The sequence below is a fragment of the Theobroma umbraticum genome, unplaced genomic scaffold, assembly GCF_002168275.2.
Source record: "Theobroma umbraticum cultivar Fairchild unplaced genomic scaffold, ASM216827v3 scaffold_95.0, whole genome shotgun sequence".
NCBI lineage: Eukaryota > Viridiplantae > Streptophyta > Magnoliopsida > Malvales > Malvaceae > Theobroma > Theobroma umbraticum.
The window spans coordinates 9,289,306-9,317,234 of NW_018397257.1; the positions used below are offsets into that span (position 1 = coordinate 9,289,306).

Consider the following 27,929-nt stretch of genomic DNA (forward strand, 5'->3'; position numbering starts at 1 on the left):
GAAAAATTCATTAATTAAGCATCAAAGAAAAGAGTTATCAATGTTCAAAAAATAAAAGTAAAAATATAAAATATATATAATCTTAAGACAACCGAAAAAAGAAATTGATTACTTATCAATCTCATTTATTAACATTTTCAATTCAATTTAATAAATACTTACCTTAATAAATAAATAATTAATAGTAATGACATCGATGAAACTTAACTTTACTTAATTATCAATCTTAGTTGACAAAAACTGATACTGAAGTGGCAGACAAGTTGCACTAATTAGCGTTTCATGTTTGCTGGTGATTGACCACAAAACTCCTGGAGGGGATTTCCTCGGCCTAGGTTAACCCATTGGACATGGGGAGGCCTTGTCACCTTCTTGTACCTCCATGACCACACAATTTACAAGTCAATACGTCACAAAACAAAACTTAAATTGAATTGAAGTTATTAGCGGTTGTAGTTTCCCAGTTGGAGTTGGCACACTTGGGCATTCCACTAAAATTAATTATCAGAGGCTCGTTAGTGCATAGCCAGCATGCTCCTCCCAGACTTTCATGATAATTAATAATTCCTGTTTAGGGCCAGCATGCTCCTAACTCTATACTATACAGTTCTCCAAGTGAAGAGGATGAATTGAGCACTTTTTTTTACTCGATCAAGCCACAGAAATTCAAGGAATTTGTCCCCACCCGCAGTTTCTTGTGGTGCAGTTCGATGACAATTATAGCGTTTCCGGCTCGGGACATGGCAGTATCTTGCTTGCCCGTCAGCATGCGGATTGGAAGCACTCTTTTCTCATTCAGCAGAGTGGCTATTCTACAATGGTGGATATGTTTGTTGCTAGCCGGTAGTTTTCCAAGCTCAACCAACGGAATCACTATGACCAGTTTCAGAGCGATTAAGTCTCAAATTCATGACCCGTTTGGAGTTACAAGCTCATGGAACAACTGTGTGTCCTTGTGCCGATGGAGGGGCATAACATGTGGTCGTAAGCATGAAAGGGTCACCAAATTGTACTTAAAAGAACCAAAACTTGAGAGGTTCCTTGTCACCCTACAGAGGGAACCTCAGCTTTCTTAATTTCATTGACCTTCGACACAACCTCTTGTCTAGTGGAATTCCTCCTGAAATCGGTCGTCTCTTCCGGCTTGAAACTTTACTCTTGCGAAATAATTCCTTTGGGGGAACATTGCCCGCTCTAAACTCATCCATTTTAACGCCGGACAGAACAACCTTGTTGGGAATTTCCCAGCGGAGTTTGGCAATTTATGGAAGCTAGAGAAACTAGGAATTGACACCAACGTCCTAACTGAGCAACTGCCAGCCTCGTTTGCGAACCTTTCAAGTCTACGTCATCTTACTGTAGCCCTGAATCGATTGCAAGGGAGACTTCCTGATACATTAGGCCAGCTAAGAGGGTTAGTCAATCTTACACTGCACCAGAATAATTTCTTTGGCTTACTTCCCTCTTCAATTTATAACATATCTTCCATAGAGATGTTTAGTCTAGGAAGTAATCAATTCCATCGGAGGCTTTCTGACGACTTAGGCTTCACAGTTCTAAACGTTAAACAAATCTGTATTGGGATTGATAATTTCTCTGGGACTCTACCGGAGTCATTATCCAATGCTTCAAAGCTTGAGGAGCTCGACGTTGCTACAACTTTTTCACAGGTAAAGTATCAATTGATTTGGGCGTAAAAATATTTCATGGGTAAATATGGACAGCAATAATTTAGGTAGTGGGTTAGTTGGTGATCTAGATTTTGTAACACCCTTAACTAACTGTAACAATCTGGATACACTTTGTTTAGCTGGTAATCAATTTGGAGGGATGCTGCCAAATTCCCTAACCAACCTTTCAACCATGATTACTGGAATCTCTTTAGGTACTAATAGATTAACTGGTACCATTCCTTCAGGGATAGCAAATCTCGTAAATCTAATTTCAACAGGTTTGGAGGAAAACCGACTAACTGGCCGCATTCCTCATGCCATTGGTTAGCTTAAGAATTTGCAAGGTCTCGACTTGGGTGAAAATAAATTATCAGGGAGAATCCCAACCTCTTTGGGAAATTTGACACGGCTAAACAAGCTTAGTTTAAATTACAAGTTAGAGGGCGGCATACCTGGAGGGCTCGGCAATTGCCAAAATCTGATGCTGATGCTATTGAATGACAATAGACTTACTGGTGTGGTTCCCCGATCAATTTTTAGCCTAACAAACCCTCTCAACTTACCTAGACTAGTCCAACAATTTCCTTAAGAGGCTCCCTGCCTTCAGAAGTAGGCAACCTGAAGAATCTCGTTTACCTGGATTTATCCGTAAACCAGTTCTTTGGTCAAGTTCCCAGTGCCCTTGGTGGTTGTACAAGCGTGGAAAATCTCAATTTAGGAAATAATAATTTTTATGCGAGTGTCCCCGACTCTCTGAGTTTATTGAGGAGCATTGCACCGCTAGATCTCTCCCATAACAACTTTTCAGGACAAATTCCTGACTATCTTGCAAACTTCCCCTACTTGACGTACTTAAACTTGTCTTCTAATCACTTCGAGGGGAAAGTACCATCAAAAGGAGTGTTCAGTAATGCAGCATCGACTTCATTGATCGTGAATGATAAGCTTTGTGGGGGTATTGCTGAACTGCATTTGCCCTTATGCCACTTTAACGAGCAGAAGAAGTCGAAAACTTCATTCACTCAAAATAATCTTGATAGTTTATGGGGTTCTTGGATTTCTTTCATTGTCATTCTCTTTACTTTTCTACTGGCTGAGGAGTAATAGAAAAGTATTATCAGAGCTAGCCTTCATCAGTATTCCCCTTGAGAACTTCCATTTCAAGGATTTCGTATCAGCAACTCCTCAGAGCTACTAACGGGTTCTCTCCAGCCAACTTGAGTGGCCGAGGAAGTTTTGGATCCATGTATCAAGGAATGTTTAATCAGAATCAAGAGCAAAAAGTTATTCCAGTGAAAGTGATGAACCTTCAAGAAACAAGAGCTTCCATGAGTTTTATTGTAGAATGTAAAACATTGAGAAATCTTAAGCGCCGTAACCTTGTCAAGATAATATCTGCTTGTTCCAGCGTTGATTTTCAAGGCAATGCTTTCAAATCGAAGACCAATTCATGCCAAATGGGAGCCTGGAAGGATGGCTGCATCCACCAACTGAAGCAAACACCCTCGCAAATGGAGAGTCAAAGATCTTCAACTTTTTGGAAAGATTAAACATCGCGATTGATGTGGCCTCTGTACTTGATTACCTCTATCATCACTGTAACGTGCCTGTAGTTCAATGTGATTTGAAGCCAAGCAACATTCTTCTTGACCGTGACATGGTCGCCCACTTAGGAGATTTTGGATTAGCCAGGTTTTTTCCAAAATCCATGAACAAACTTTCCGGATATTCCACCACCACTCTCGATCTAAAGGGAACTGTTGGTTATGCTGCACCAGGTAAATTTATCCACTTCTTTAAATGTATATTTTCCTTTCCAATCATGGCTGGGTCTTAGCATTGGCTATTACTGCAAGTTTCCCTTTTTCTTTCCTATTAATAACAACCCCTTAGCTTATGTGGAATAGAATCTGGATTATTAATACTCTTCACCTTAGAACTGTAAATAATTCCTATTTTAGCAGAGTATGGCATTGGAACAGACGCAACAACAAGCGGCAACATGAACCAAAATGAAAGAGTGCCTGTTTTCCATCCTGAGAGTTGCAATTGCTTGTTCTGTTGAATCACCCAAAGATCGCAGGGACGTCGTCGATGCGGCCAAGGAATTGCATTTCATCAGGGACAAATTCCTGGGCGCCCGAATTGGGACACAAAGGTGAGCACGTCTCTAGACTGGAGTTCAGTTCTTTCTTCTACCCAAACTCATGACTTGTGTGTCAAACAATTTAGGCTTATCTTTACCTATTTGCAATAAAATTTACGAAGCCCAAATTGCAATCAAATTGGGGAATTCAAATGTTATTATCATACTGAGATAAAAGCACAAGAAGATTCAAGCAAAAGCTACTATTAGATTTTTATTTATACAAAAGCTAAATTTATATAACACAAAAAAAAAGGGAAAAATTAGAATGAAAAGAAAATTCAGCAAAGATCACCGGCTCTTGCTATCGTAATCGACGACCTCGGAATCAGTAACGGACCGCGAGTGTTGGACGATGGACCGCCCGATCGAATTGATCCAATCCTCTTTCTCTTTCTCCGTATCCGCGACAAAATACATGGTGGAATCTCGAGTGGAGAGCTCGAAAGCGAAGGCCTTGTTCACGACATCCTCAGCTCCTTTGACTGTGAGACAACCGCCCACCGATACCACGCCACGTGGAATGGAGCCGCGGGTGACGGAAACGGGGTTCTTGAACCATAACAGCTTGCCTTGCTTCAGCACAAACCAGCGGCGGCGCCAGGTCTTGATGTAATCCCCTTGCTTGGTTAGCCAACCGGCTCGTTCGGGGTCGGTCCAGAACTCAACGCCTCTGTAGTCATCCGGATTGGGGTCCTGACCCGTAGCAGCTCGCCATAGATTCTCCATTTCGTTTTAGAGAGAGAGAGAGAGAGAGAAATAAATGGCGTTTGGGAAAGTAATTGATTAATTTGTATTTGTACTGCGAAAACCTTCGGCCGTTTAGACTGGGGTTGGACATTCCTTTAGCTTCCCCTAAAACGACGTCGTTGAGATCGGTGAATAACAAAACTTTAAACAAGTTGATCCCTATGTCTGAAATTTGGGAAAGACGTATCTTTATGTCTATATAACAAGAATATTTCTGTTTTGAGAATAAATAATTAAGGATGTTAGTAATTCATAGGAGGAGAAGTTAATTAATAGTTGAGCCAACAATAATGTACAACCAAAAGGATTAATATCTCTAAGTTTGTCGGATGGAATATGGAGTGAAGATTAGATACACCATGATATTCCACCCACTAGTTCAATTTCTTGGATAATTTATTAAACATGGCAGAAAGATGCTCATGGCTGAGAGATGGCAAAGTGAAGGATTGATCAGAAAACTTGATGAGGCTGGGTACTCTTACATTGCAGGCAGCAGGTATGGCAGCTTCTTGGCAGGGTTGCTAATTGACAAATTGAACCCAAAGAGGATTGAAACAATCAAACCAGAAGAAAACTCGATGCTGGATAAATAATAGAATGCAAGCTGACAAGTGGCCAGAGCACAGTGCGAGAATCATATTTAATCAAGTTGCAAAAGATCCATCCTCCTCTTTGCCAATGACCATCAGAGTTTATTTGTCTTTGTTTGTTTGGTGGTGTGGAGATAGTCTTTCAAGTTGTCTTTCGCACTGTCAGATTCTACAGTACAGCTTCTTGAAGCTGTGTTTTATGCAGCGAGGGGCTTGTTCTTGAGTTTCTTGGTTATTTCCGCAACATATTTACCTTGGTGAAAGGCCTGTTGGAGCTCTAGCTCGGAGGGTTCACGGGATCCATCGGCTGCATAAGTGCCAGCACCGTAAGAGGAGCCACCCTTTACCTCATTCATCTCAAACATGCCACTGCCGAAAGTGTATCCAAGGGGGACAAATATCATACCATGATGTGCTAACGGTGTAATGGCAGTTAATCTGCAAATCAAGAGGAACAGAGAGAAAAAAAACAGAGTCATAAACACAATTGTGCAGATCAAATTTTATCAAGCAAAACAGTTCAAGTTGCTTTCGGGTAGGTATTTTGCTACCAAGAGCTTGGAAAATCTTCCTACAAGTTTTTATGGCGTGAACTGATATAGTTCTGAGAACATATTATAAAGTGGATAAGAAGGGGCTTACGCAGTAAGCTCCTGGCCTCCCCCATGGAAACCAGTACTCCAGAAGATACCAGCAGGCTTGCCGGCAAGTGCTTGGCGTTCCCACAGCTCATGAGTAGCATCAAAAAAGGCCTTAAACTGAGCTGCCATCACACCAAAACGAGAAGGAAATCCAAAGAGAAAACCATCAGCATCGATAAGCTGTTCAGGCCTAATCTCCGGTACATCATTTGCTTTCCCAGGTGCCTTCATCTTTTGCAGTATTACACTGGATAGTGTCTCAGGAACCTGTTGAATGCAACCAAGTCTAACTTCATAACGTCACAAGGCCTTTCTTTCTTTAAGGGATAATTAGGGATTCATACCATAATAAAACTACCTGCCAAAGTGTTGCTTCAACACCTTGAACTGCATTAGCCCCTCGTTGCACTTCCCTTGCCATTGTCTCGACATGACCATATAACGAATAATACCTATCCAAGGCAGCGAAGAATTAACATCCAAGGTCATAATTCAGGGACGGGAAAATATAGGAGAAAGTTGCAGCCAATTTGAAGTACTAAAGAAGTGTACTGTTGTTGCACATTGGTTGAGAAATCAATACTCACACTATATACAACTTGATTGTAGCCATAGCTGGAATTGGGCTGGACGTTTGACCTCGATTCACCAACTGCTTATCGCTGAATGCTAATTTCAATCACTCCCCTGGATAGAAAGCAAACTTACATCATTTTTTTCTTTTTTTGAAATTTTAAAAATTTTCATCAAGACTTGAAATTATTAAAGATTACTTGGAATTTGTAAAACTTTCTTTTCCACACACAACTTACCATTAAAACCCATAGTTTGTATCTATAAATAACAGAAAAGGTATGTCGATAACAACAAATGCAGTGAAACAAACCGAAAGAGAATCAGGCAAATCCCACAAAATTCTAAGTCAGGCATACTAAGAATTAAAGTTTCGTTTGTCTGGTACTTTTGCAAAGAGCAAAACATAAAATATTAATAAAAAGCAAAAGGTAAATAGTGAAAAACAAATAACAAAACCACAACCAATGTACGAAACACCTGGGATAGTCTTCTCCTAAATCAATAAATAAACCATCCAACTCCAAAGCAATAGGTAGATTTTGCAACCACCCAAACAGAAAACAGATGCATCACAAATACAGGTAAGCTATATCCATGGTTCTTTGACTACAACGACCAAACAGCATCCTTAAATTTATTCAAGGTGGAGTACACTGGAAAATCTATAGCACCAGGAAAGCTGTATCATCATCATCATCATCATCATCATCATAATATTTTATCCAACAAATACCAAAGTCATCAGAAAGTATAGAACATTTCAGTAGATGGAGTCAACAATTGAGAAAGATGACAATCCAATTGATGCATAGATAATCCGGAGACACCCAGAAACTGTTGCAAGCCCTTCATAGCACCACCCTGAGCACAATCTCTTTTGCATCTATGTAGCAAGACAGATAAAATTGAATAAAGGAGGAAAGAAGTTGAGACAAGTTACCTTATGTTGATGGAGACTTTATTACAGAATAGTAGAAGAAAGAAAGATTGGTGTGAGCCAGGAGAAACAGATAAGTGATGCTTTTGGGGTGAGGGATTTAAATAAGTTTGGGTTTGGCTTGTCTTCAAAGAAAACGTATGTGTTCAGATAAATGCCTTTTCACGTGGCAAATCATGTGTTAACTGTTGCTTTTACCTTATCTTAAAATATTAGGCCTTTGTCATCGCCTTGAATTGTCCTTTCTCTGATGCTCTGCAAAATGCGGCCAGGTCCCTTGTGATTGCGATGAAGATCATTCAATTTGAAACATTTTTTGTAAATTTTATTCGAAGCCAGCTATAAATCGAACTCAGAGGTAGGCATCATATCTCAATCTTCATGATTGTGTATGATCCAGACAAGTAATTAAAATAACTGGCGAGGGAGATTGTGTTAGGGGTATGAGCCCTTCGGTAATATCTAAATATATATATATATATCTGTATATATATATATATAGACAGAACTGGACTGGCCGATGAGATAAGAACAAACTGTTTTTTCTTTCACATCCGAATCATTGAAAAAGAACTCCATATCAAGTTTCTTTGGGGGTAAAAAGGGAATAAGAAAAAAGGGTTCTCATCTATTTGTGCATTTCACATGTACCAAAGAACAAGGAGATCCACATTCTTCTCTGTTTTAAAAAACCAGCGACCATGGGTTGCCTGCCTGAGTGCTTCATTTTAGTAGCAACTTAAGGACAAAGAGATTACTTATTTGTCGACAAATGAAGACTCCGCAAGATCGATGGCACGGGCAAGAGCGGCGGCTTTGTTCTCACACTCTCTCTGTTCATCAGCAGGGACACTGTCAGCCACAATTCCTGCACCTGCTTGGAGGTGAGCAACCCATTCTCGACGCTTGTTGACATCCTTGTATGAATACATGGTGTCATAACGAGTGGTAGATGGGAAAACGATGGTTCTTAGTGCAAGGGCAATATCCATATCACCAGAAAATGAAATGCCTCCAAACCCACCGCTATATGGCCCTCGCCTCGTGACTTCTAGCTGATCAATCAACTCCATTGCTTTCACCTGTATTGCAGCACTATGGAAAATCAGAAACCACCAAATATGTCAACCCTATATACTAGCAGGAAGCAAGAGTATTTGATCATTCTGGTAGAATTAGAAGAAATCCACAGGTTAGAGTTTCATATCATGTGGACTTTGTTAAATTTCAAAACTATTATAAACCAGTAAAAAGAAAACCATTACTAGAGATGGTGACAAGGAAGACCTTTGGTGCTCCACTAACAGTTCCAACCGGCAGTGCTGCACGCAAAGCATCCCAGCTACTTAAACCGTTAAGTAACTCCCCCGTGACCTGCAGATTTCAAGTACAACTTTCTCATCATGAAGAAGATCAAAAGCACGCATCAGAGAGCAGCTTATATAATGGAAGAATATAAGCTTAAAGCTTACATCTCCCTCCATCAGAGCTACGCATAATGTCTACAAAGGGGAGAATACCGTTGAGCTGATGTGCATAACATGGGAATATCGTTCAATATTCATCAGCTTTTCAACCTTAACAGATCCCGGCTTGGAAACCTGCATGAACAACCCATTTTAAGTACAGATTCACAGGCAAATTACGAGTAGAGAATATCATCAGAGATCCAACAGTGTACATTGTCAACATGATTGTCTCCATGCAATTATTCAAAAAAAAATAACATCTTAAAAAAGCAGCAATATTGTATATTTGCCAATGCAATTGCGCAAGTGAATGATCAGCATGGCACAGGTAAACCATACATTAGACATTCTGCACAAACTGAATGAAAATTAACAGAGGTCAATAAAAGAAAAATACACCTTCCCAACATCATTCCTTCCCAAGTCAACTAGCATGATGTGCTCTGCACACTGCTTTTCATCGGCCAAAAGTTCTTTTTCCAACATTAAATCTTCCTTAGGTGTCTTCCCTCTTCTAATGGTCCCAGCAAGTGGGCGATTAGTAACCTTTCCCTGTCAACAAAGTATAAGGATAAAATTGCTGATTGTCAGTTACAGCAATTCAACGTGATAACATGTTTGACAATCGGGAAACAAGGGGCAAGGGAACGGGGAATCTCAGTAGTACTCATAATCTGGCAGAAAACAAGAAGATAGGAAGAAATTATAATTTAAACATAATATGCATCAAAATACACCAATCTAATCATTTTTTGGATTAGTGTAACAGTTACCTTCTTCACATGTGTAAGAATTTCCGGACTGGAAGCAACAAGTATGCACCCTCTAGCCTGATCAGAAGAAAAGTGCGTACAAAAGTTTAGAATTTCAACATTAGGCAAGCATATCACAACCAGGATAAGGAGGCAAAACCTGCAAATACGTCATGTATGGGCTCGGATTAACAATTCTCAGTGCTCTGTATATTTCAAATGGGTCAGCAAATGTTCTCCGTTCAAAACGCTGACTTAATACAATCTGGAAAATATCACCAGCCAGAATATGCTCTTTAGCCTGCAACACAGCTTCCTTGTACACCTCACTTGTCATGCTTGAGATCTCCAACTTAGGGCCAAAAAGACGAGTATACAACTTTATTGCACCTGCAGGCAGCTTTGGACTGAAATTGATAATTTAGTCAGAAAAACTAAAACTCAACTGTAGGGAAAAAAAGATATTAAATGAAAAGTGTGGAATCATTAAGAAAACAATCACTCACGGATCAATATCATGCACTCTAGATACTAAACTTTCCAACCGTTTCATGCCATCATTATAGGCCTCATCCACTGAAGAATATTGATCTAATCGCACCCAATGAATCACAAATGCTTTCTGAGGTAAAAAACATTAACAAATAAAAGGGAAAATTATATTCTCTAAAGCAGCCATAAAGCCCAATTTAAAATCTAGACCTAGAAACAGAAGCCAAAAAAATTGCAAAAATTAGTACAAAAGAAAACCTCATCAAGTTGTGTAATGTACATTTAATAAACAACAAAAGGATGTGTAATGTACATCAATCTTGGCATCGCAATGATGGCCTTTGAGACAGCTTTTTGGTTTCGATAGAAGCTTTAGTAAGAAGTACGAGATTTCTCCACTTAAATTTGAGAAACACCCAAAAGAAATAAGAGATGACACTTAAAGATACAAATATTCAACCTTGCAAGCAAAACAGAGGGAGATGCCCCCAACAATGAAATAGTTATAGCCTATAGGCCAAATGTGAAATACCTTCTCAACATGGTCAAATACAATCACATCATCGTAGAGGCCTAGATGTACATCAGGAAGGTTTCTGTCATCCAGGGGAGCACTAGGGAACGGCAACTTCTTCTTCTCTACATAGCGCACTGTGTCATAAGAGAAATAACCAACCCAGCCACCTGAACAAGGACATTGTATATTACACCTTAATTTAGTGTCTTAAAAATTTAAAAAAAAAAGGACTCCACTCTTCTATACAACCCATTACAAAATGATGTGACTGCTAAATTTTTGCAGAAATGTTGTTCAAAACAAAGGAAAAAGTCCAATTTCAGCACAGAGATATGCAACTCAATAGTCACACAACTCCAGAGTATGATCAAAGTTTTGCCAGACTAGTTCCTATAGAAACAGAAATTAAAAAAAAAAAAAAAGAAGACAAGATCGAAATAAACTTTAACCACAAAGGGGTTAAACCAAAAATCCACAAAGGAGTATCATGAGGGTAAAGCCGTTAGTCCATGTCACTCACCACAAAATCCTTCAGGAAGCTCATCAATACGTTGCGGCTCCCATCCCTCCATAATTCTCCGTGGGACAGTCATTGGATCCTCCACAATCTCCTCTGTTCTACACCCCTCCTCATGGTTTAAAATTGTAACCATATTTTCTTTTGCCACAATTTCAATGCTTGGCTGAGCTCCAACCACACTATACCTTCCCTAACATAAATTAACCCAAAAAAATAAAAACATTCCTTAACCACACTATAAACATATAACACGCACACAAAGAAGGAACTTACGATACTGGACGCCTGCAAACCAGGCTCAACCGACTCAAACAAAAAGCTTGGAGCATCCCTATCATCTTCCTTAACCAAACATCGATATGCTATCACCGGCGTTAAGTGATCCGAGAATATACATCGGAAAAGAGGAACCAAATTCCCATTCTCTGAAGCTTCTCGAAATTTCACCGACTGGTCAACTGGTAACAATTGAAACCCACATAAACAAATAAAAATACATTTTCTGAAGAAAATGAGAAACTAAAACATTCAATATTTTAATTGATTTAATTAGATTTAACCGAGTAATTTCCTCTTTCAGAAACAAAGGTAGAATTTTTCTTTTTAATTAAAATTCCCTGTCCTCTTGCCTTGTATTACCTTGAGAGTAAATCACAACATAAATTAACCCCTTAACCGCTTTAAAATTATTAAATGTTAATCAAAATTAGAAGGAAAGCGACATCTTTTTCTACTACGATTTCCGGGGAATCCAACAAAGCACTCGAAAATCCATAAAAAAACATTTTCTTCCTTGAGATCGTAGTGAGAGTGAGAGTACCTAAGGAAGAAGGTGATGAAAGAGCAGAGCATTTGAGTGTACGGATGCGGGAAGTGGAGCTGAGAAGCAAAAGGGACCTGGAACGGTAGCCGGAGAATCTGGCGTTGAAGTTAACGGAGACGGTTGTAGAGGAACAGAGTGGAGTCGGTGGAAGCTGACGGAGAGTAACGGCGGCTAGGGTTTTACTGGTGGTGGCCATAGCACTTGTCTTTCCGTTTCGCTCGACACAAGAAACTGCTGTGCTAAACGTTTTCCATTTCTTTTAAAAAGAAGACACACGCTCAAACGAGGGAATTGTATCAGAGAGAGAATGTCGGTTCGTTGATTTTGAAATGACAGGTCACAAGTAGACTGTTCTGTTGGGCTCGGGTCGGGTTTTCGTTGGGCTTAGAAATTTTTTTAGCCAATAATTGGGCATGAATTGACTCTCACTGAATATCTTTTCTTCCATAAAATAACCAGCCAGGGAGGAAATAATAATAGGGTTGAAAATTATAATATGTATTAAATAAATTAGTTGGAATTATTATTATGAATGAAAAAGACTTTTAGAAATGTTAACATCATTCCCTACACGATTTATCAAAAAAATATCATCATTATTTGTATCCTAACCACACAAAAAAAGCTGTGCTGATAGTTTCGATAAGTGTATAAAAAAAATATAATTCACTATTTACATAAAAATTTATTAAGATTATTTTCTTTTCGATCATGTCTTTTTTTTATTTTGTGCTCTTAATAATCTCTCAATTAAACAACTTTTTTAACACCCATATCATATGTTATCAATCAAAAAATCTTCACTTATTTTGGTATAATATTTAAAAAATTTAAATAAATTTTTATTTTTATATTACATTTAATCAAATCTTATATGCTTTTGTTATAAGTCAAATAAGTACTTTTATTATTGTTAATTTAAATATCACTTATCATTTTATATCATATGATACTAACATATCATAATAGATGATATTATTATATAATATTTTTATTTTTTACATGAACATCATCTCAGTGTTATGTGGACATAAAATAACGTTTGTCATTCTGATTAATGATAGTTAATTAATCGCTAGTCATAAGTTTTATTTGGTTTAAAAATAAAAATATAAAAATTTGATTTAATGTAATAAAAAAATAAATAACCATTTAATTTTTTTAAATAATTCAAAAAATTTTAAAATATAATTTCATATTTATCAGACTACCATATCAATATATTTACATTATTATTATTGTTGTTGTTGTTAAAACATGTTATTTAAATAATATAACATACTAAAAGTATAAAATTTAATGAAAAGTTATGCCCAAAGGTCATTTTATGAATTAAAAGGGTTTAATATAAATTTTTTTTCTTGGACCAAAAAGAAGGCGTGAAAAACGTTTTATGAATTAAAACGTTTTGCACGTGAATAAATTAAAAATAATGGGACCACCAAAAAAACAGTGGAAAGCAAGTAATTAATTAATTTAACGAAGAAGATCCAAGAAAACATCCTATTACTTACTTGCTTGTGTGGGCCCAATATCGAAGATCAAAGGATGAGCCCAAAAAATCCACCTTTCAAAGTATAAATACATAATCATGCAATGCAACTCCACTCCATTCTAGCGCAGCGGCTCCAACCATTTAGGGTTTCCACTTTAGCCATTTTGTGAAGGGGGATTTCCCAGAAGCCAAGCAAAAATGGTTGTGAATACTTCCAAGAGGGAGAAGAAAGAGAAGTACGACCAGAAACTGTGTCGTCTCCTCGATGAGTACTCTCAGGTCTTGATCGTGGCTGCTGACAATGTCGGCTCCACCCAGATGCAGAACATCAGGAAAGGTTTGAGGGGTGACTCCGTCGTCCTCATGGGAAAGAATACTATGATGAAGAGGTCCATCAGGCTTCATGCTGAAAACACTGACAATGATGCTATCAGAAACCTCATTCCTTTGCTTGTGGTATTGGATCGTTTTATGCATACATATATATATATTCTTATTGTTATAAACTTTTTATTTGTTGGGGTTTTTTTTTGTCAATTTTGTTGAGGAAGTGTTTTGCTTTTTTACCAGGGGAATGTGGGGTTGATTTTTACCAAGGGTGATCTGAAGGAAGTTCGTGAAGAAGTTGCTAAATACAAGGTACAAATATATTGATACTAAGGTTACTTTTTGAATAAATATATGTTAATGGTAGAGTTTGTGTATTATATTTTCCTTATATTCACTTGTGAAAATTGTTTAACCACATGATTAGTTGGACTATCACCGTTGTAATTACCCATTTTATTGATTTCCATTTGTTTGCTGCCTAGTTTGCACAAATGAAAAGATGACCTTTTTCTTTTTGTTGCAATTCAAGAAATTATCTTTTACTAGTTTTGCAGATATTTACCACCAATGTTCTAGTTCGTTTACGAAATTGGCCACCCTTTGATGATTAAATCTGTTCTTTGGACAAGTATCTGATTTTATGTCAAATATTTTTGACAATTTTATGCTTATCTACAATATATCTGCTCCTTTTGTTTATATTGCTTGGACTTGGACTTGATATGCTTCCGACTTTGGTCTCTTGTAAATTTTTTCCAAGATTTGATTATATTTGGATGTGGTGTACTTATGTCAAGCTTTGAGGTGTAGGATATATGTGAAATGCAATATTTTAATCATATGGCTTGACACGAGCAGGTTGGGGCTCCAGCGCGAGTGGGTCTTATTGCTCCGATTGATGTCGTTGTGCCCCCTGGAAACACTGGCCTTGATCCTTCTCAAACTTCCTTCTTTCAGGTTCATAATCATGCTTAAAGTTTTGCTTTCACAAGCTCTTAAATCTCACATTTGAACCTCTGATCAGGTGCTTAACATTCCGACCAAGATCAACAAAGGTACAGTGGAAATTATCACCCCCGTGGAGCTGATTAAAAAGGGTGACAAGGTTGGCTCATCTGAGGCTGCCCTTCTGTCTAAGCTTGGGATAAGACCATTTTCCTATGGTCTCGTTGTCCTGTCTGTTTATGACAGTGGATCAGTCTTCAGCCCCGAGGTGCTTGATCTAACTGAAGATGATCTTGTCGAAAAGTTTGCTAATGGGGTGTCCGTGGCTGCTTCCCTTTCACTAGCTATTTCATACCCAACTCTCGCTGCTGCACCTCATATGTTTGTGAATGCCTACAAGAATGCTCTTGCTGTTGCTGTGGCTTCAGACTATTCTTTCCCTCGGGCTGAGAAAGTCAAAGAATACCTGAAGGTTGAATTATTACGCTTTCTTTAATTTGTCTTATGTCTTAATTAGTTTTGTAGCATTGACCAATTACTAACGGGTTTTGACGATTAAATTTGTAGGATCCGAGCAAGTTTGCAGTTGCTGTTGCTGCAGCTGCTCCAGCTTCCGGTGCTGCCAATCAAGAGAAGGTAGAGGAGCGCGAGGAGCCCAAAGATCTGGTAGAGGAGTCGGAAGAAGAGGACCTGGTTTTTGGTCTTTTTGACTAAGTAATAAATATTCGTAGGTTGATTTAAATTACTTAGCAGTTATCATTGCTGGAATTTTTTTATTCACATGATGATAATATGTTGGATGATCTTGTTTCCCTTGTTCCACAATTCAGCTTTTGAAACTTTTAGTGCTATAGCTTTTAGTTTGTTGATATACTATAGCTTTTGAAATTCTCCCATGGGGAGGTACTACTTGCCAAGAATGAAAGAAGAAAAAAAAAACCAGAAACATTTCGATGTCCTGCCAGCACTTGTTCAGGAGAAGCCATTTTTTTGTAAGCAACAAAACTAGGGGAGGCATCATACTTACTAGCAGCAGATGAACCTTCGTGCATTGATGTGACTAGTGGCCGATTTTCAGCGCGCCCTTGTTTTCCTTTCCACTTCAGCAGTATATTCTCTTCCTTTTAATCTGTTTTTCTCCTCCTCTCCAAGAAATCCCACAGGCACAGGTAAACTAAAACAGAAAAACATTCTTGCTGATTGGTTGATATTTTAAGCCATGACATCTCAAGGCTTGAGTTTTTGATGAAGGTGGAGTGTTTGGAGTTGAGGTATATCCGAATCAAATGTTGATAAGTTGATCACTTGATTTTGCTCTATTAGTTCTCTATCGTGTTTAAGCGAGTATACATGCATGGGATGCTCCGTGCCTCATATGAAATTACAGACGGTAAAGCTAAGGTTCTAATCCCCAATGCAGCACGAATGACGCGTGCACATACACAAATAGACAAGAGGCAGTGGGCAAGCCCACCCAATATTCTCCCCACCTACATTAATAAAGATTTACTCCAGATATTTCGTATAATATCCTACATAAAAAATTAAGTAAATTTTGAAGTCACGAATTTATATTTTTTATTTAAAAAATATTTATTGAGTGAAAAAACATCTTTACTTGTGTCTTTATTAAAAATATTTATAAGAAAAAGTAATGTAAAAGTATTCAAACAATTTCTTATTTCTTGTTGTTTTGAGTCTTGGCCTGAAAAAGATTTTCACACCCGAAAACCGTCTTAACTTAAGTCTTTTGAATTCAAAGACACCGTCTTAACTTAAGTCTTTTGAATTCAAAGACTTAGTTGTAATGGGATAAGTTTTTTTTTTTGAACCCCATGTTCTTTTTGTTTTCCTATCAAAGTTTTTGTAAGGTTTTCAAGAAGTTGATCTCATTTACAATTCGAGATTTTTGCTTTGAGTTCATTTCGCTTTCACAAGTTACAGCTTTTCTGGAGGATCTATGCCTCCAGCTTTTGTATTCCTTCACTTGCAGGACTGATTGTTCTGCAAGACTTGTTAATAAAATAACTCTTCATTGTCTTTCAAAAAAAAAAAGTAATGTAATAAAAGAATCAATATTACACAAGAATCCCATCAAGAAAAAAAAATTACACAAGAATATATACTTTCAAAGTTTATGGCAAAAAAAAGAACCCCCATTTTTGAAATTTACAATTTGTATAAAATTGTCAATAATTGCATGTTCTCTTGCATTCCTGAAAGAAAGAAGTGCTGGATGGCATTCCCCCTCAAAGTTGCAATGGGTTTAATCGTTGCAATACCCAAGTCGAATAAACATGACCGCAGCTTCAGGATCAAGCTTATAATGGCATGCCTGTGGAAATAAATTAATGTTCAATAAATAAGCCAATTAAAGTACAACCTCACCCAACTATAACACTTGCCTTGCCTGATGGTGAAAGGCGACAAGTTTCATAAGAAGACACGGAGACCAACTTTAAAATAGATTCGACTAAATACAACCTTGCATGTCCAATTTGTAACACAAGAACAGTGGACTTGACGCTTAATAATTTTTTTATCAGTCGGTCCCGTCCTGTCTTGGTCCTGGCAGAACGCTATATATGGTTGTAGTTTAATTATGCTTTTGACCTGGGTACATGCATGTGCATCCATTGTCTTAACTAAGAAGTACAACAATAGCAATTAATAAATGAATTGCAAACCTATAGCAGCCTCATAATAACAATTGAACATCTGATCACCATCTGACAATTTGATTTGGAAGAAAAATCGCATGCATAGCAAGTAGCATATTTAGAAGTAATTGTAGAAACAGTGGCTTCAAACCTGAAGTCAGGAGCAGGCACGTTGAACAATTTAGACAGCCACCAAATCTGAGTCCTTACATAATTCGTTAATGAGGAATTACTGAAGACAATTCCGAAAGAATCGAACTCCCTGTTCCAGGTAAATGGTTGACAGTGAGAAACAAATTAAAGCTCAAGAAGACAAAATGCTGTCTGTCATTCTCAAATGACGAATTTCTACCTGCAGTGCAAAGGAGATATCGGCTTCATCCACCTTTAGTGTCACTCTCTTTGATTTATCATCACGAGATTGACCTAGTTTGAAGAGCCCCTGTACATTGCACCAAGTCAAATACCAGTTTCCATATTTGGTCAAGTTAGATAGTTAATGCCATTCCAAGAAACAATTAATGCCGTCACCTAAAGCTAGGTTAAGAGAACTGAACTCAAAGCCAAGAATAGGTATACTCTACTTACTTGGTCATTTAGCACTCTGCACATGCTTGAGAATTCCAAAATTCCAACAGGTGGTATCATTGCTGATTTGCAGATGTCAATATAAGATTTATTGAGCTGCACCAATGTAACACCCTTATATATCAATTATGCAACTAATAATTATATCAAACATTTCAATTAATGTCAAGCATTGAGGAAAACACACCTCCCCAACGGTTGAATCCTTCTTTCCTCCACGGAAAAACTTCACCGCAGAGCAAAGTATAATCTGCAGTCAAACATAACAGCATGAGAGAAGATGAAGAAGCAGAGACTGGACTTTGATATTAATTATCAGTCTATTTTACTATTAATAGGTTATTACTGTAGCGGTGAAATTAATATTAATGATCAAACTTACTTGTTGATGCTGAGGAAGAGACTGTATAGTGTCAACTATAGGTGATCTGAATGTCTTTGACAATGCAAGAGCCATATGATCAATCCTGACCTGAAATATATCCTTAAAACAATGTGTAAGCAACTGTAGAGGCCGTAATAGGTAAGCATGATGTGTAAACTGACATAACAAGCTCAAGTTAGGAAGAGGTTAACATTAACCTATTGATGACCACCTACAGTATTATTTTCTTCTGATTGGAAGATTTCAAGAGCCGGAGCTGTCTGCTGACTAATGAACTCCCCCTCTACAGATGCCAAGCTCAGGTTACTTGCAGATTCTCTTAATTCTGCTTCTAGAATTTCCATCGCACTCCTGGAACAAACTGAAGAATGTTAGCCAATAACTTAAAGTAACTACTCTAGTCAAGGCAGGGAAGATCTTATTCAATAGGAAGCAAACTATCTACAATGTTGATATGTAGGAGATAGAAAAAAAATATGAATAAATTAGGAATTTGAAGATTATATATCGAATATAGTTGAGCTTAAAGCAATGAAAATAAAATGCCTTGAAAACCAATAGAATTTAAAGTATATTTATTATAATCAAACGTGCAGAACAATCTTTTTTGAAACAAAATTAAATTGCTGCATCTGTTGTCAATTTAACTAATATCAGTTATAATGTCACTTCTAAGGCCTAATTGGTCAAAGACTGAACAATTGAATACAAGAGACCATAGTTAAGTTTGCAGCAACAGCAATGAAACACTGACCTACATACACAAAGAGCCTTCCGCATATCTCCAGATGCAGCTGCAACTTTCTGTTAAATTTCAAGCTTTCAGTATCAATTGATAGTAGATCAATTGAAGATGGGAAATGGTTTTCAACAGAATTCAGATCATATAACTCACTCTGGCACAAAGTTCTAAAGCTTGCTGCTCGAAGACAATATATGGAAGTACCTATGAGAGTGTAAAGTCATTAAAACTCAATAAGATCATATTAAAAGCATGTCTACAAAGAAAAAGTGGAATGCAAAAATTACCAGGAGCCTCTCTTGAAGTATTGACAGGATTTGATCTTTAGAGTAGGCACGGAAGGTTACAACCATAGGCTTGCCTAACAGAGAAGTGGTAGCATAAATAATTAGTATTACTTCCAAAACAACCAAGCATCCATATTGCGTAATTGCAACTAGCCACTACCACAGAAAGGGCCTAAAGCATTGCTTGGAGTTAATACCCGCAGAGAAAAATGATAAACGGAAAAATTCAGAAAATAATAACCTAGTAAGTAATAAGGAGAAAATCCATACCCACCAGCTTCATGTATGAAGGATGCTAAATACTGCACTACTTCAAAATGGTTTTATTTTTAATTCTGTTCCTTAGGTGGCAAATCAGAAAGATACTGGATGACCATCCACCATTTTATAGTTGAACAATAGTCAGGACAAGATAAAGTTATAAGACAAGCTTCAAGAATCTCAAAGAAACAAGAACTGCTACCACAAGATAATTTAATAAAATCAAGCTTAATATCATTGTTGACCAATGTAATGTAAGTGAGGGGCTCACAATTCAATGACTGAAGTCTTGGAAGAAACCGATCAGCTAGGTCAATAGAATTTGCAATTCCTGCAAAAAAAGAAAAAACAGAACAAGAATAACATCCCTGAGCAAATAACAGCATGAATCAAGACAAATAAGGAGGGGGGAGGGGGGGGGGGGGGGGGGGGGGGGTGTGGAACACTGGCAATCAAGGCAATTGCATAGAAATGAGCAGATTTATAATGTCATAGTTGCAATGAATATACCTATCAATATACATCTAGAGAACGGAAAAGTTGTAAGCATGAAAAGATCATGAAGCACCGCCCTGTCCTTCGTAATCAAATAATCCAACTCATCAGCAATAATCAACCTGCAAAAATTCATAATTTTTTGATCAAGGCAAAATGGAAGAGGAAAATAAAGATGCTTCAAGCTACTGAGGGAAAATTTCTTACATCATCTTTGAGCCAGATCGTGCCTGCTTATTAGAATACAGTTTCTGTAGGTGTTGTAAAGGTGATGTCGAGCCCATAGTTTTCTTCTTTGGTCGGTGCTTGCCAAGAATCTGTCAAGGTGATTATCAGGTAAATCTTTGCAGAATTCAAACGTTCAATCTTGATAAAGTCTGAATAACAATACCTTACTAAAAATCTCAGATGTGTTTGCTAAAGAAGTACAACTCAGTGCTAATACTTCAAGTGGCAGCAAATCTTCCCGCTACAAAAAAGAAAAAAGAAAGTAAATAATTGAAAATGATAACCCATTTCAATTAGATAATAAGCAATGAACCAACCGTCGTTGCCCAATCAATAACTTGCTGTTTTACTTTCTCCATTGATAATGATTTCCCTGTCCCAGGACATCCACATACGTACAAACTCCCAGCTTTCTCTTGTTCTACACATGCCTTGCAAAACTCTAAAACCCTTTTCTGTTCATCTTCTCTGCACACAATAGTTGATGGAGCTGTTGAAACATGCAGTGCCTCCTTCACTGCCCTCATATGCTCAACATCTTAAAAATAGACAAAACCAACTCAATATTAGCAGTGATCGCTCAAAAGTTGAAATTAAAAAGCACAGAGAGAGAGAGAGAGAGAGAGAGAGAGTCATAGAATTACCTCTCGGATTCCAATTCTTCTTCACTGGCTTTTCACTAAAATCTTCCTCAATACCCTGTAAATAAATAAAATTAAGCAATGTAAACAACCAATTAAATCTTATCCATTCTTTTGTATAACATGTATTTCATCAAACAATAAAAAGAGTTAATTGATAAAAAGTAATTAAATTTCCTATTAATTTCATTTTACTCAATTATCTCAAAAAGAATAACAAATGTTTAAAGTGATTTAAACAATAGCTACCAAAAAATAAAGTAGTAAAACTTGTATAGTAACGGCTCACGTTTGCAGGGCTGTTTGGGCTCGAATTCAAGCGACGGCGAGGCGATTTAAGTTTCATAGGCGTCGACACCGGACTCTCTCTCGCCGCCGCTGCATCGGATCTTAACCTCCGTTTCTGAGGAGTACAACAGCCGTTGGATCCAGCCATGTCGCCGCTCTTGTCAGACTTGATGACGGCCACGATCTCCTTGAAGGGAGACGAGTTTCGATCGGCAATTGCAGGCATTGTTGAATTAACTCTTCGATCGGTTGGAGAAATTGGGAACAAAATTTAGGGACTTCGATTGATGAGAGGGCGAGAAATATTAGAGGTATATAAAAGAAAAACATAATTAAAAAAAGAATGAAAATGAAGAGCGGGGAAATGCTTTTCGCGGGAAAATGTAACCGCAGCATTTTCGTCTCCCGCCTCCTATTCGGTTATTTTTGACGCCCCGCCTGTTAATTACCCTGTTTGTAAAATGGGCTTAGCCCCATATTCTCCTATGGGTCCGAAACTGATATGTTAGTGGGCTAAACTTTTTTGCTCAATTAAGGATATTCTCGTTCACCCTACAATCAGACAATGGCCCAACAGAAAATGATACCATCGAAATAAAAATTACCTTAGCTTTTATTTAGTTGATATTTTTAAGCATTAACTCGGAGGAAACTCGTGCACTATATTGGACCGGTACCAGAATCACAAGAAAAATCATGTTCCAATTCATCTCTTTCTCTTCTTTTTTTTACCTGCAGTAATTTTTTAAAAATTCTCTTTTTTTTTTATTTCAAGAAAAAAAATGTTAGTATTAAAGTTTTAATTGATCAAAATCTGCATGTTAGACTTAATTAAAAATGTGAACCTACCCCATTCGTAACCATCAATTAGGTACAATTTAAATTTAAAACCATAATTAGAATTTAATTCAAGTTCTATTGTCACTGTTGAGAGCATGACATGAGTCCAAAAAATGAAGTAATCACGCAATCAAATTTTGTCCTCTACTAAGCACATACATATGTATTCTTTGTGCACTATTTATAACAAAGAATTTTGTCACAAAGCCATTAATAGTGTGGTGCATATAGCATACATACATAAAATTAAAAAGTATGCATTTTTCATGCGACACATTCATACACATACTCATATATATAGTAAAATCTCTATAAATTAATATTCGATAAATTAATCATTTTGATTAAATAAGATTTTTAGTCTATCTCAACTTAGGGCTAACATGATAAATTAATAATTCATTAAATTTGTAGGATAATAGATTTGAAAAGAATACACATAAGTCCTACTTGGTATATAAACTAATAATCTCTTATACATCAAAATATTATATATATATATATAATATAACTCAATTAGAAAGTTTTTGTAAAATATAATTCTAATATTAATTACTTGTTTCTCATTGAAATTAATATTTCTTTGCACCTCATTTCTAATTTTTCTTAGTACACTAAACGGTTCTTGTGTAGTATTCTCATATTGTAAGAGAAAATTATGTAATGTGATTATTATTTTGAGTGCATCTTTGTGCGAAATAGGTTTCAATACAAAATTATCTTTTTTGTTATTTCTCATGAAGTTTTCAATAATTTACTTGTCAAGAATAATAATAATTCATAATTTAGTAATTAAATAATATTCATATAATCATAATATATAATACATGTATTAAATTCAATGTTTTGGGAAAAAGATATACCTTGATAAATTAATTTTTTATTAATTAATATATAAATTAATAAATTTATAATTTATCGATTGAATAATATCTCAATTAATTACTAAATTTTTATGATCTCAATAATATTAATTTATAGAGATTTTACTATATATATATGTGTTTATTTTTTATTATAATATTTAAAAAATAAAATATTTTAGTAGACTAAAACGATGTGCAATATATATATATATATATATATATTGTGAAAGGCAAGGTGCAAAAGGGATTTTTTTTTCCAAGAAAAAAATAAAAAAATCATGTGGAGTTCATAAAACCACGAATGATATGAATTCAACTGTAGGACTTGTCAAACGTCAAAGTATTTGCAGCTATCAATTGAAAGTTGATCATCTCTACCATGGTGTGAATGCAGAATCGCATATTTAACTTGAAACCGATAGTTCATATAAATCTAAAACTTCAACATTAATATATTCATGATCAACAGCTTGTGAAACACTTTGGGATTTATATTTTGTACGGACTCGAATGCCTCTTCAATGGTATATGGGGAAATAATTGGAATCACTTCGAGCGACTCTCAAATGGACCCCTTATAGGGACATAGTCGCCATAAGTGACCCCTTGCTCGTCCAAAATGACCTATTACTTCAAAAGATATTTTCAGTTGCCATATTACCAAAATATCCATTTCCGTTCCTTCCCGCTATTGATATTCGGAGTTTTTCTCGTAATTATCGGCTGTGCGATCATCATGTCCGATGCCCACAACCAAACCTAAAAGCTGAAAAAATGGAAAGCAAATTAAGTTGATGCATCCTCACATTTTATGTATGTGGCTTATGTTTCAAGTCAATCCATGACATAATTACCCTTCTTAATTAATATAAGGTGAATAATATCTCATGTTGTATATTCACGCCATGTAAAAGTGAAATATAGAGTTAGACATATTATAATATCTTATGCTACGATAATAAATTTGACTTAATACAACAAAGTTTTAAAATGTGCTACTAAAAATATTTTTAATAACATTTTTTTAATATTTTTTAAAATATTTTTATGAATTTAATTTCATTATATAAATTTTTAGATGCGTTATAAATAAAATGTAGCGATAGAAATTACATATACTAGTAAAAATTACACTTTTTTATATTACTACTAAATATGTAAACGTGAAACTAAAAATTTAAGTAGTTACATTTTTAAAGTTTTACTTTACAAAAATTATGTCGTCTAAAAGAGTATGGTTAAAACTCAATTTTTTTATAATGTGTTGCATTTTCTTGTTTTTCAAATTAATTTTGAATTTATTATTGATTAGTTTTATAAGGATATTGCTCTGGCTGCCTAGTTGTAATTATCATTTATTTTTTATTTAATAACACTGCATATTAATAATTAACCAACAAATTTGCATGTGGAGGTGTTTTAGTCATTTTGGGCTGATAATGAAAAAAGAAAAAAACAAAGAAAAGAGATGGAGAGAAAGAAAGTTGGAACTATCAAATTCTTCCTCTTATCGGGAGGGAGAGGAAGGGAAGAACACTCTACGTAGATGATGAAGGGATAAGGAGATTGGCGTGGCATTGGCGTCTACATGTCCCTGTCCGAGCTTGGAATCCATGTGGAAGTGGGAGGCCCCGGCCCCCTACTGGCAACATTTTCCGTCTGTTTGGGCTAAAGATTCTCCTAATGTGAACAACCGAGTCTCGACGATATGTCTAGCTAGCTATACATCCCATCTCTTCTGTTCCTCCTTTGCTTATATATATCAATAAACCAACGAATTTCCATCGTGTTCATGCTCTTTATCTTCAAAGATTTTTAGTAATTACTTGAAAAAAATAATTTCAAAACCCTTACCTGTCAAGAGGTCCACACCTAAACAACAATTTTGAAGGAGAAACAAAAGAATTTCTATAAGCTTTGTGGAAATTAAAGATGAAAGTTTTTTTTTTCCTTTTAATTTGAGGGATGAAAATTTCTTTCTAAAGGATAAGAAGGTTTGAGAAATATGACTTTTAAATTGACTTCTTTCCATATCCTTTTCAACATGTATAAACACCACAAACAAATCAAAACCTTTTGAGAAGATAGCTCTTATGTTCAATTTTTTTTAAAAAAAAATTTATTCACAAAATAAAATCTTCAAATATGTGTACAAAAATCTTTTTGTGCTTCCAAATGTTAGAAAAGAATTTTCATGATATGACAATAATAGGATATACGAATCCAACTACACTGCTCTTATCTTGTACACATATTGATTGTGAGAGAGCGAACGGTCGCAGCAGTCTCAAGCCTGTAGACGTCGGCATTCCTATAATTTCAATCACGATCAATATATGATAAAATGCTTTCCAAATAGAAAGTTATATGAGTTTGGATTTATTAATTTAAATTTTTATATCCTTCGAATACAACTTAAAGCCTAAAGATTAATTTATAACCTATCTCCCCTTAATCTTGTTAATTCTATCAAAAAGGGGAGAAGAACGGTAGGCTATAACTTCAAACATGGAATTTATATATTTATATACATATATATATATATATATATATATATAAACAAGAAAATGATAATATACAGACTCCCATGTCAAATAAATTATGAAATAACATAGTAAGTGCATTAGTTTGGGGAGCCACGTATAAAATATAGAGTAACGCTAGAAAACATATACCATTCTCCATTTATATTATAATTAAATTAATTTGTAAAATAAAACAAAATTCCCATCAAAATGTGAAATCATATTAATATTTAATTAAAACTTAGTAATTATCGAAAAGTAAAACGATCAAATTATATATATAAATACATTAAAAAAGCCTATATATCTTAGTTAATTAGAAATTACTCATGGCACGTGGAACATTCCTAGGATTTTGGGTCGAAATGTGATGGACGATAAAACGGGTAGCTTGAGATCAGTTGAGAAGAGCAGCACATGCATATGTACGTTCCATGTGGTCTCTGTAGCCCTAATTCACACGTCAAAATCGGAAAGCGAATGACAAGCTGCCTGTCTGAGTGCCACAAAGTGAGATTTTACGTGTAAAAGACAGCATGCATTTCCCTTCTTTATAAAGATTAATATACACGTTGCTGGTCCTTCATACCATTCTTATAACTTCATAAAGCCAGTTTGGGGTTCTCTGGTCTGGACCACAATTTTGGCATATAACACCAAACAATGCCCTAATCGATGGAGTGTCTCTGTTTATATGTGGATATTTTGACGTCATCCATCCATCTAGGCATTGTTGTAACATCGGAGCATTAGCTTGTAGGGTGACCACTGTTTGTAGTGATGATGGAAGTTAATTGTTGCCATTATCGTTGTTCCGCAGAACATGATTGAGGATTAAAAAGGATTCCTCATTGCAGAGAGATAATGTTTGGTTTGGTTAGTGTTTCCTTTGTCTTGATGAGAAGATGATATCTATGGCTTACCAACTCAATGGACTCATCCTCAGTTGGGTGTATTATGTTACAATAATTCCCGTTCAAGCATGATTTCTTTGGGAAGACGTAGTAGTAATTGCCTGTTTTCTTTGGGCCTATTGTTTTGTCATACCCTGATTGGTTCTTCTTTTAGCCTCTGTTCCTACTCCACCCTGAATGGAAATGGCAGTAAAAGTATGTCGGAGCATTACATGCTTCGATCATTACTACTTGTCTTCTTCTTCTTCTTCTTCCCCTTTTTCCATTTCCTGCCACTTAAATGTTGGATCATGTTCGCATTTTCACCCTCGTCCAGGGTACAGTTCCAAAGTGGTTGTCCCTAATTAATGCAGTAACAAATACGAAGACAAAGAATTGTACTTCGACGGTATGTACTCCTTCAGAAGAAATAAAAGCATGCAAAATCTGTTGATCATAATTCAGTATAAAGAAAAAAGTGTACATAGGAATAATGCCTCTACACTGGCCCATTCCTGATTAACTGTTTGCCATTGCTGGCAAGTTCTAGCCACCCCCCCTCCCCACATCCTGGTCATTAACATTTTCAGGCAGATGGAGATTCCATTAATGGTTCTACGCTTTATTGAAAAATTATTGTGATGAGCTTTAATTGCGTGATAGAAAGTGAACAGAGAGGGATAGATATGGCTAGATTGATGGAACGAGGTGTTACGTTAACATGTTCCATCGCATTCCACGCTCCCACTTTGCTACTTGTTTCTTTCCAATTTCTCTGTTTCTTCATAGGTCCTTTCTTCTTCCAATGTCTTCAGACTAGCATCTAATTTGGCCATTTTCCTTACCACAAGTCATGTTTGTCCGGCCTGATCCGTGGGCTCCTTTTATCTAATCACTTCCTCTATGATCAGTGCCGTTTACTGTTTCTTTGATAGACGATGATTATGGTTTAATTTTTTGCGGCTCAAAATACGCAACCTGTCTACATTCTTTGGTGAATGGATCGAGCTGCTGCATATGGCTAGACAGTGACATATACTTAAACCCTAATTAAAAAGATGATGCCACTTTTCTTAAATTCAAAATGCAAAAACCATCTTGAAATTGAGCAATGACGATTAAAAGGAAGAAACTTGGTGTGAAGGGTCATGATTGCCATGGATAAACACCACTTGCATATAGTTGAGGCTTTGAAAATGCAACAAAAGCACATCAAGTTGGTGACAATTTCGGCTGGACCCCATAAATTCCCTGTCAAAAAATTTCCAATGCTTAGACTTGTATTGATTTGATGCAGCAATGAGTTTGATACCGTTACCCTGCAAATCCAAACAAACAGATTGGGTTATGGGGGCTCCAAAAAGAATCTGGAGCCTTGAGAGTGGAAAATAACAGTGAGGACTGGAGCTAGTCAAGCTGTCTGAATGGTGGGCGCCTTCCCAGCCATATTCATGGCGTGGAATAATTGTCTTCTCTCTATGGCACAGTGCCAACGAACCGCTTTTAGCCTTCTAGGGCCAGCTTGGTTCTACAACTTGCAGCCAGTAAAAAACCCACCCTTTGCTCCACGG

At 36.4% G+C, this 27,929-nt stretch overlaps 5 protein-coding genes and 1 pseudogene across 7 annotated transcripts; 2 read left to right on the forward strand and 4 right to left on the reverse strand.

Annotated features, from left to right (window-relative positions):
* The first annotated feature begins 710 nt into the window (after positions 1–710).
* On the forward strand, positions 711–3,847 carry LOC110412978 (LRR receptor-like serine/threonine-protein kinase EFR; annotated as a pseudogene).
* A 160-nt stretch (positions 3,848–4,007) lies between these two features.
* Positions 4,008–4,694, reverse strand: PH1 (pleckstrin homolog 1). Its single transcript, XM_021423651.2, has one exon. It carries the CDS (start codon positions 4,546–4,548, stop codon positions 4,111–4,113), a length of 438 nt encoding a protein of 145 aa, XP_021279326.1. The 5' UTR covers positions 4,549–4,694; the 3' UTR covers positions 4,008–4,110.
* Positions 4,695–4,811: 117 nt separating this feature from the next.
* Positions 4,812–7,717, reverse strand: LOC110412976 (Quinone reductase family protein). Of its 2 annotated transcripts, none has more exons than XM_089782960.1 (5): positions 7,515–7,717; positions 6,391–6,490; positions 6,162–6,255; positions 5,805–6,070; positions 4,812–5,600 (listed from the first exon to the last, which is right to left on the reverse strand). In XM_089782960.1, the coding sequence occupies exons 2-5, from the start codon at positions 6,414–6,416 to the stop codon at positions 5,360–5,362; spliced, it is 627 nt and encodes a 208-aa protein (XP_089639086.1). In that variant the 5' UTR covers positions 6,417–6,490; positions 7,515–7,717; the 3' UTR covers positions 4,812–5,359. The 2 variants fall into 2 exon arrangements, with proteins under 2 accessions (XP_089639086.1, XP_021279325.2); XM_021423650.2 differs by having other exon boundaries at positions 7,320–7,717.
* Positions 7,718–7,837: 120 nt separating this feature from the next.
* Positions 7,838–12,201, reverse strand: ASA2 (anthranilate synthase 2). 2 transcript variants are annotated; one of them, XM_021423647.2, is made up of 11 exons: positions 11,887–12,199; positions 11,340–11,524; positions 11,067–11,256; positions 10,562–10,713; positions 10,044–10,159; positions 9,698–9,944; positions 9,559–9,615; positions 9,185–9,337; positions 8,837–8,917; positions 8,604–8,690; positions 7,838–8,398 (listed from the first exon to the last, which is right to left on the reverse strand). In XM_021423647.2, exons 1-11 carry the CDS (start codon positions 12,083–12,085, stop codon positions 8,075–8,077), a joined length of 1,791 nt encoding a protein of 596 aa, XP_021279322.1. In that variant the 5' UTR covers positions 12,086–12,199; the 3' UTR covers positions 7,838–8,074. The 2 variants fall into 2 exon arrangements, with proteins under 2 accessions (XP_021279322.1, XP_021279323.1); XM_021423648.2 differs by having other exon boundaries at positions 8,239–8,398; positions 8,582–8,690; positions 11,887–12,201.
* Positions 12,202–13,513: 1,312 nt separating this feature from the next.
* LOC110412975 (large ribosomal subunit protein uL10y-like) lies at positions 13,514–16,137 on the forward strand. Its single transcript, XM_021423649.2, has 5 exons — positions 13,514–13,840; positions 13,955–14,023; positions 14,573–14,671; positions 14,739–15,131; positions 15,227–16,137. Exons 1-5 carry the CDS (start codon positions 13,583–13,585, stop codon positions 15,371–15,373), a joined length of 966 nt encoding a protein of 321 aa, XP_021279324.1. The 5' UTR covers positions 13,514–13,582; the 3' UTR covers positions 15,374–16,137.
* Positions 16,138–16,596: 459 nt separating this feature from the next.
* On the reverse strand, positions 16,597–21,629 carry LOC110412431 (DNA replication factor CDC6B-like). The gene is made up of 17 exons (XM_021422964.2): positions 21,236–21,629; positions 20,950–21,004; positions 20,623–20,843; positions 20,469–20,546; positions 20,285–20,394; positions 20,093–20,199; positions 19,854–19,913; positions 19,322–19,395; positions 19,188–19,238; positions 19,047–19,096; positions 18,508–18,643; positions 18,290–18,379; positions 18,095–18,157; positions 17,908–18,003; positions 17,672–17,761; positions 17,471–17,581; positions 16,597–16,994 (listed from the first exon to the last, which is right to left on the reverse strand). The coding sequence occupies exons 1-16, from the start codon at positions 21,458–21,460 to the stop codon at positions 17,549–17,551; spliced, it is 1,539 nt and encodes a 512-aa protein (XP_021278639.1). The 5' UTR covers positions 21,461–21,629; the 3' UTR covers positions 16,597–16,994; positions 17,471–17,548.
* Between the last annotated feature and the right edge of the window lie 6,300 nt (positions 21,630–27,929).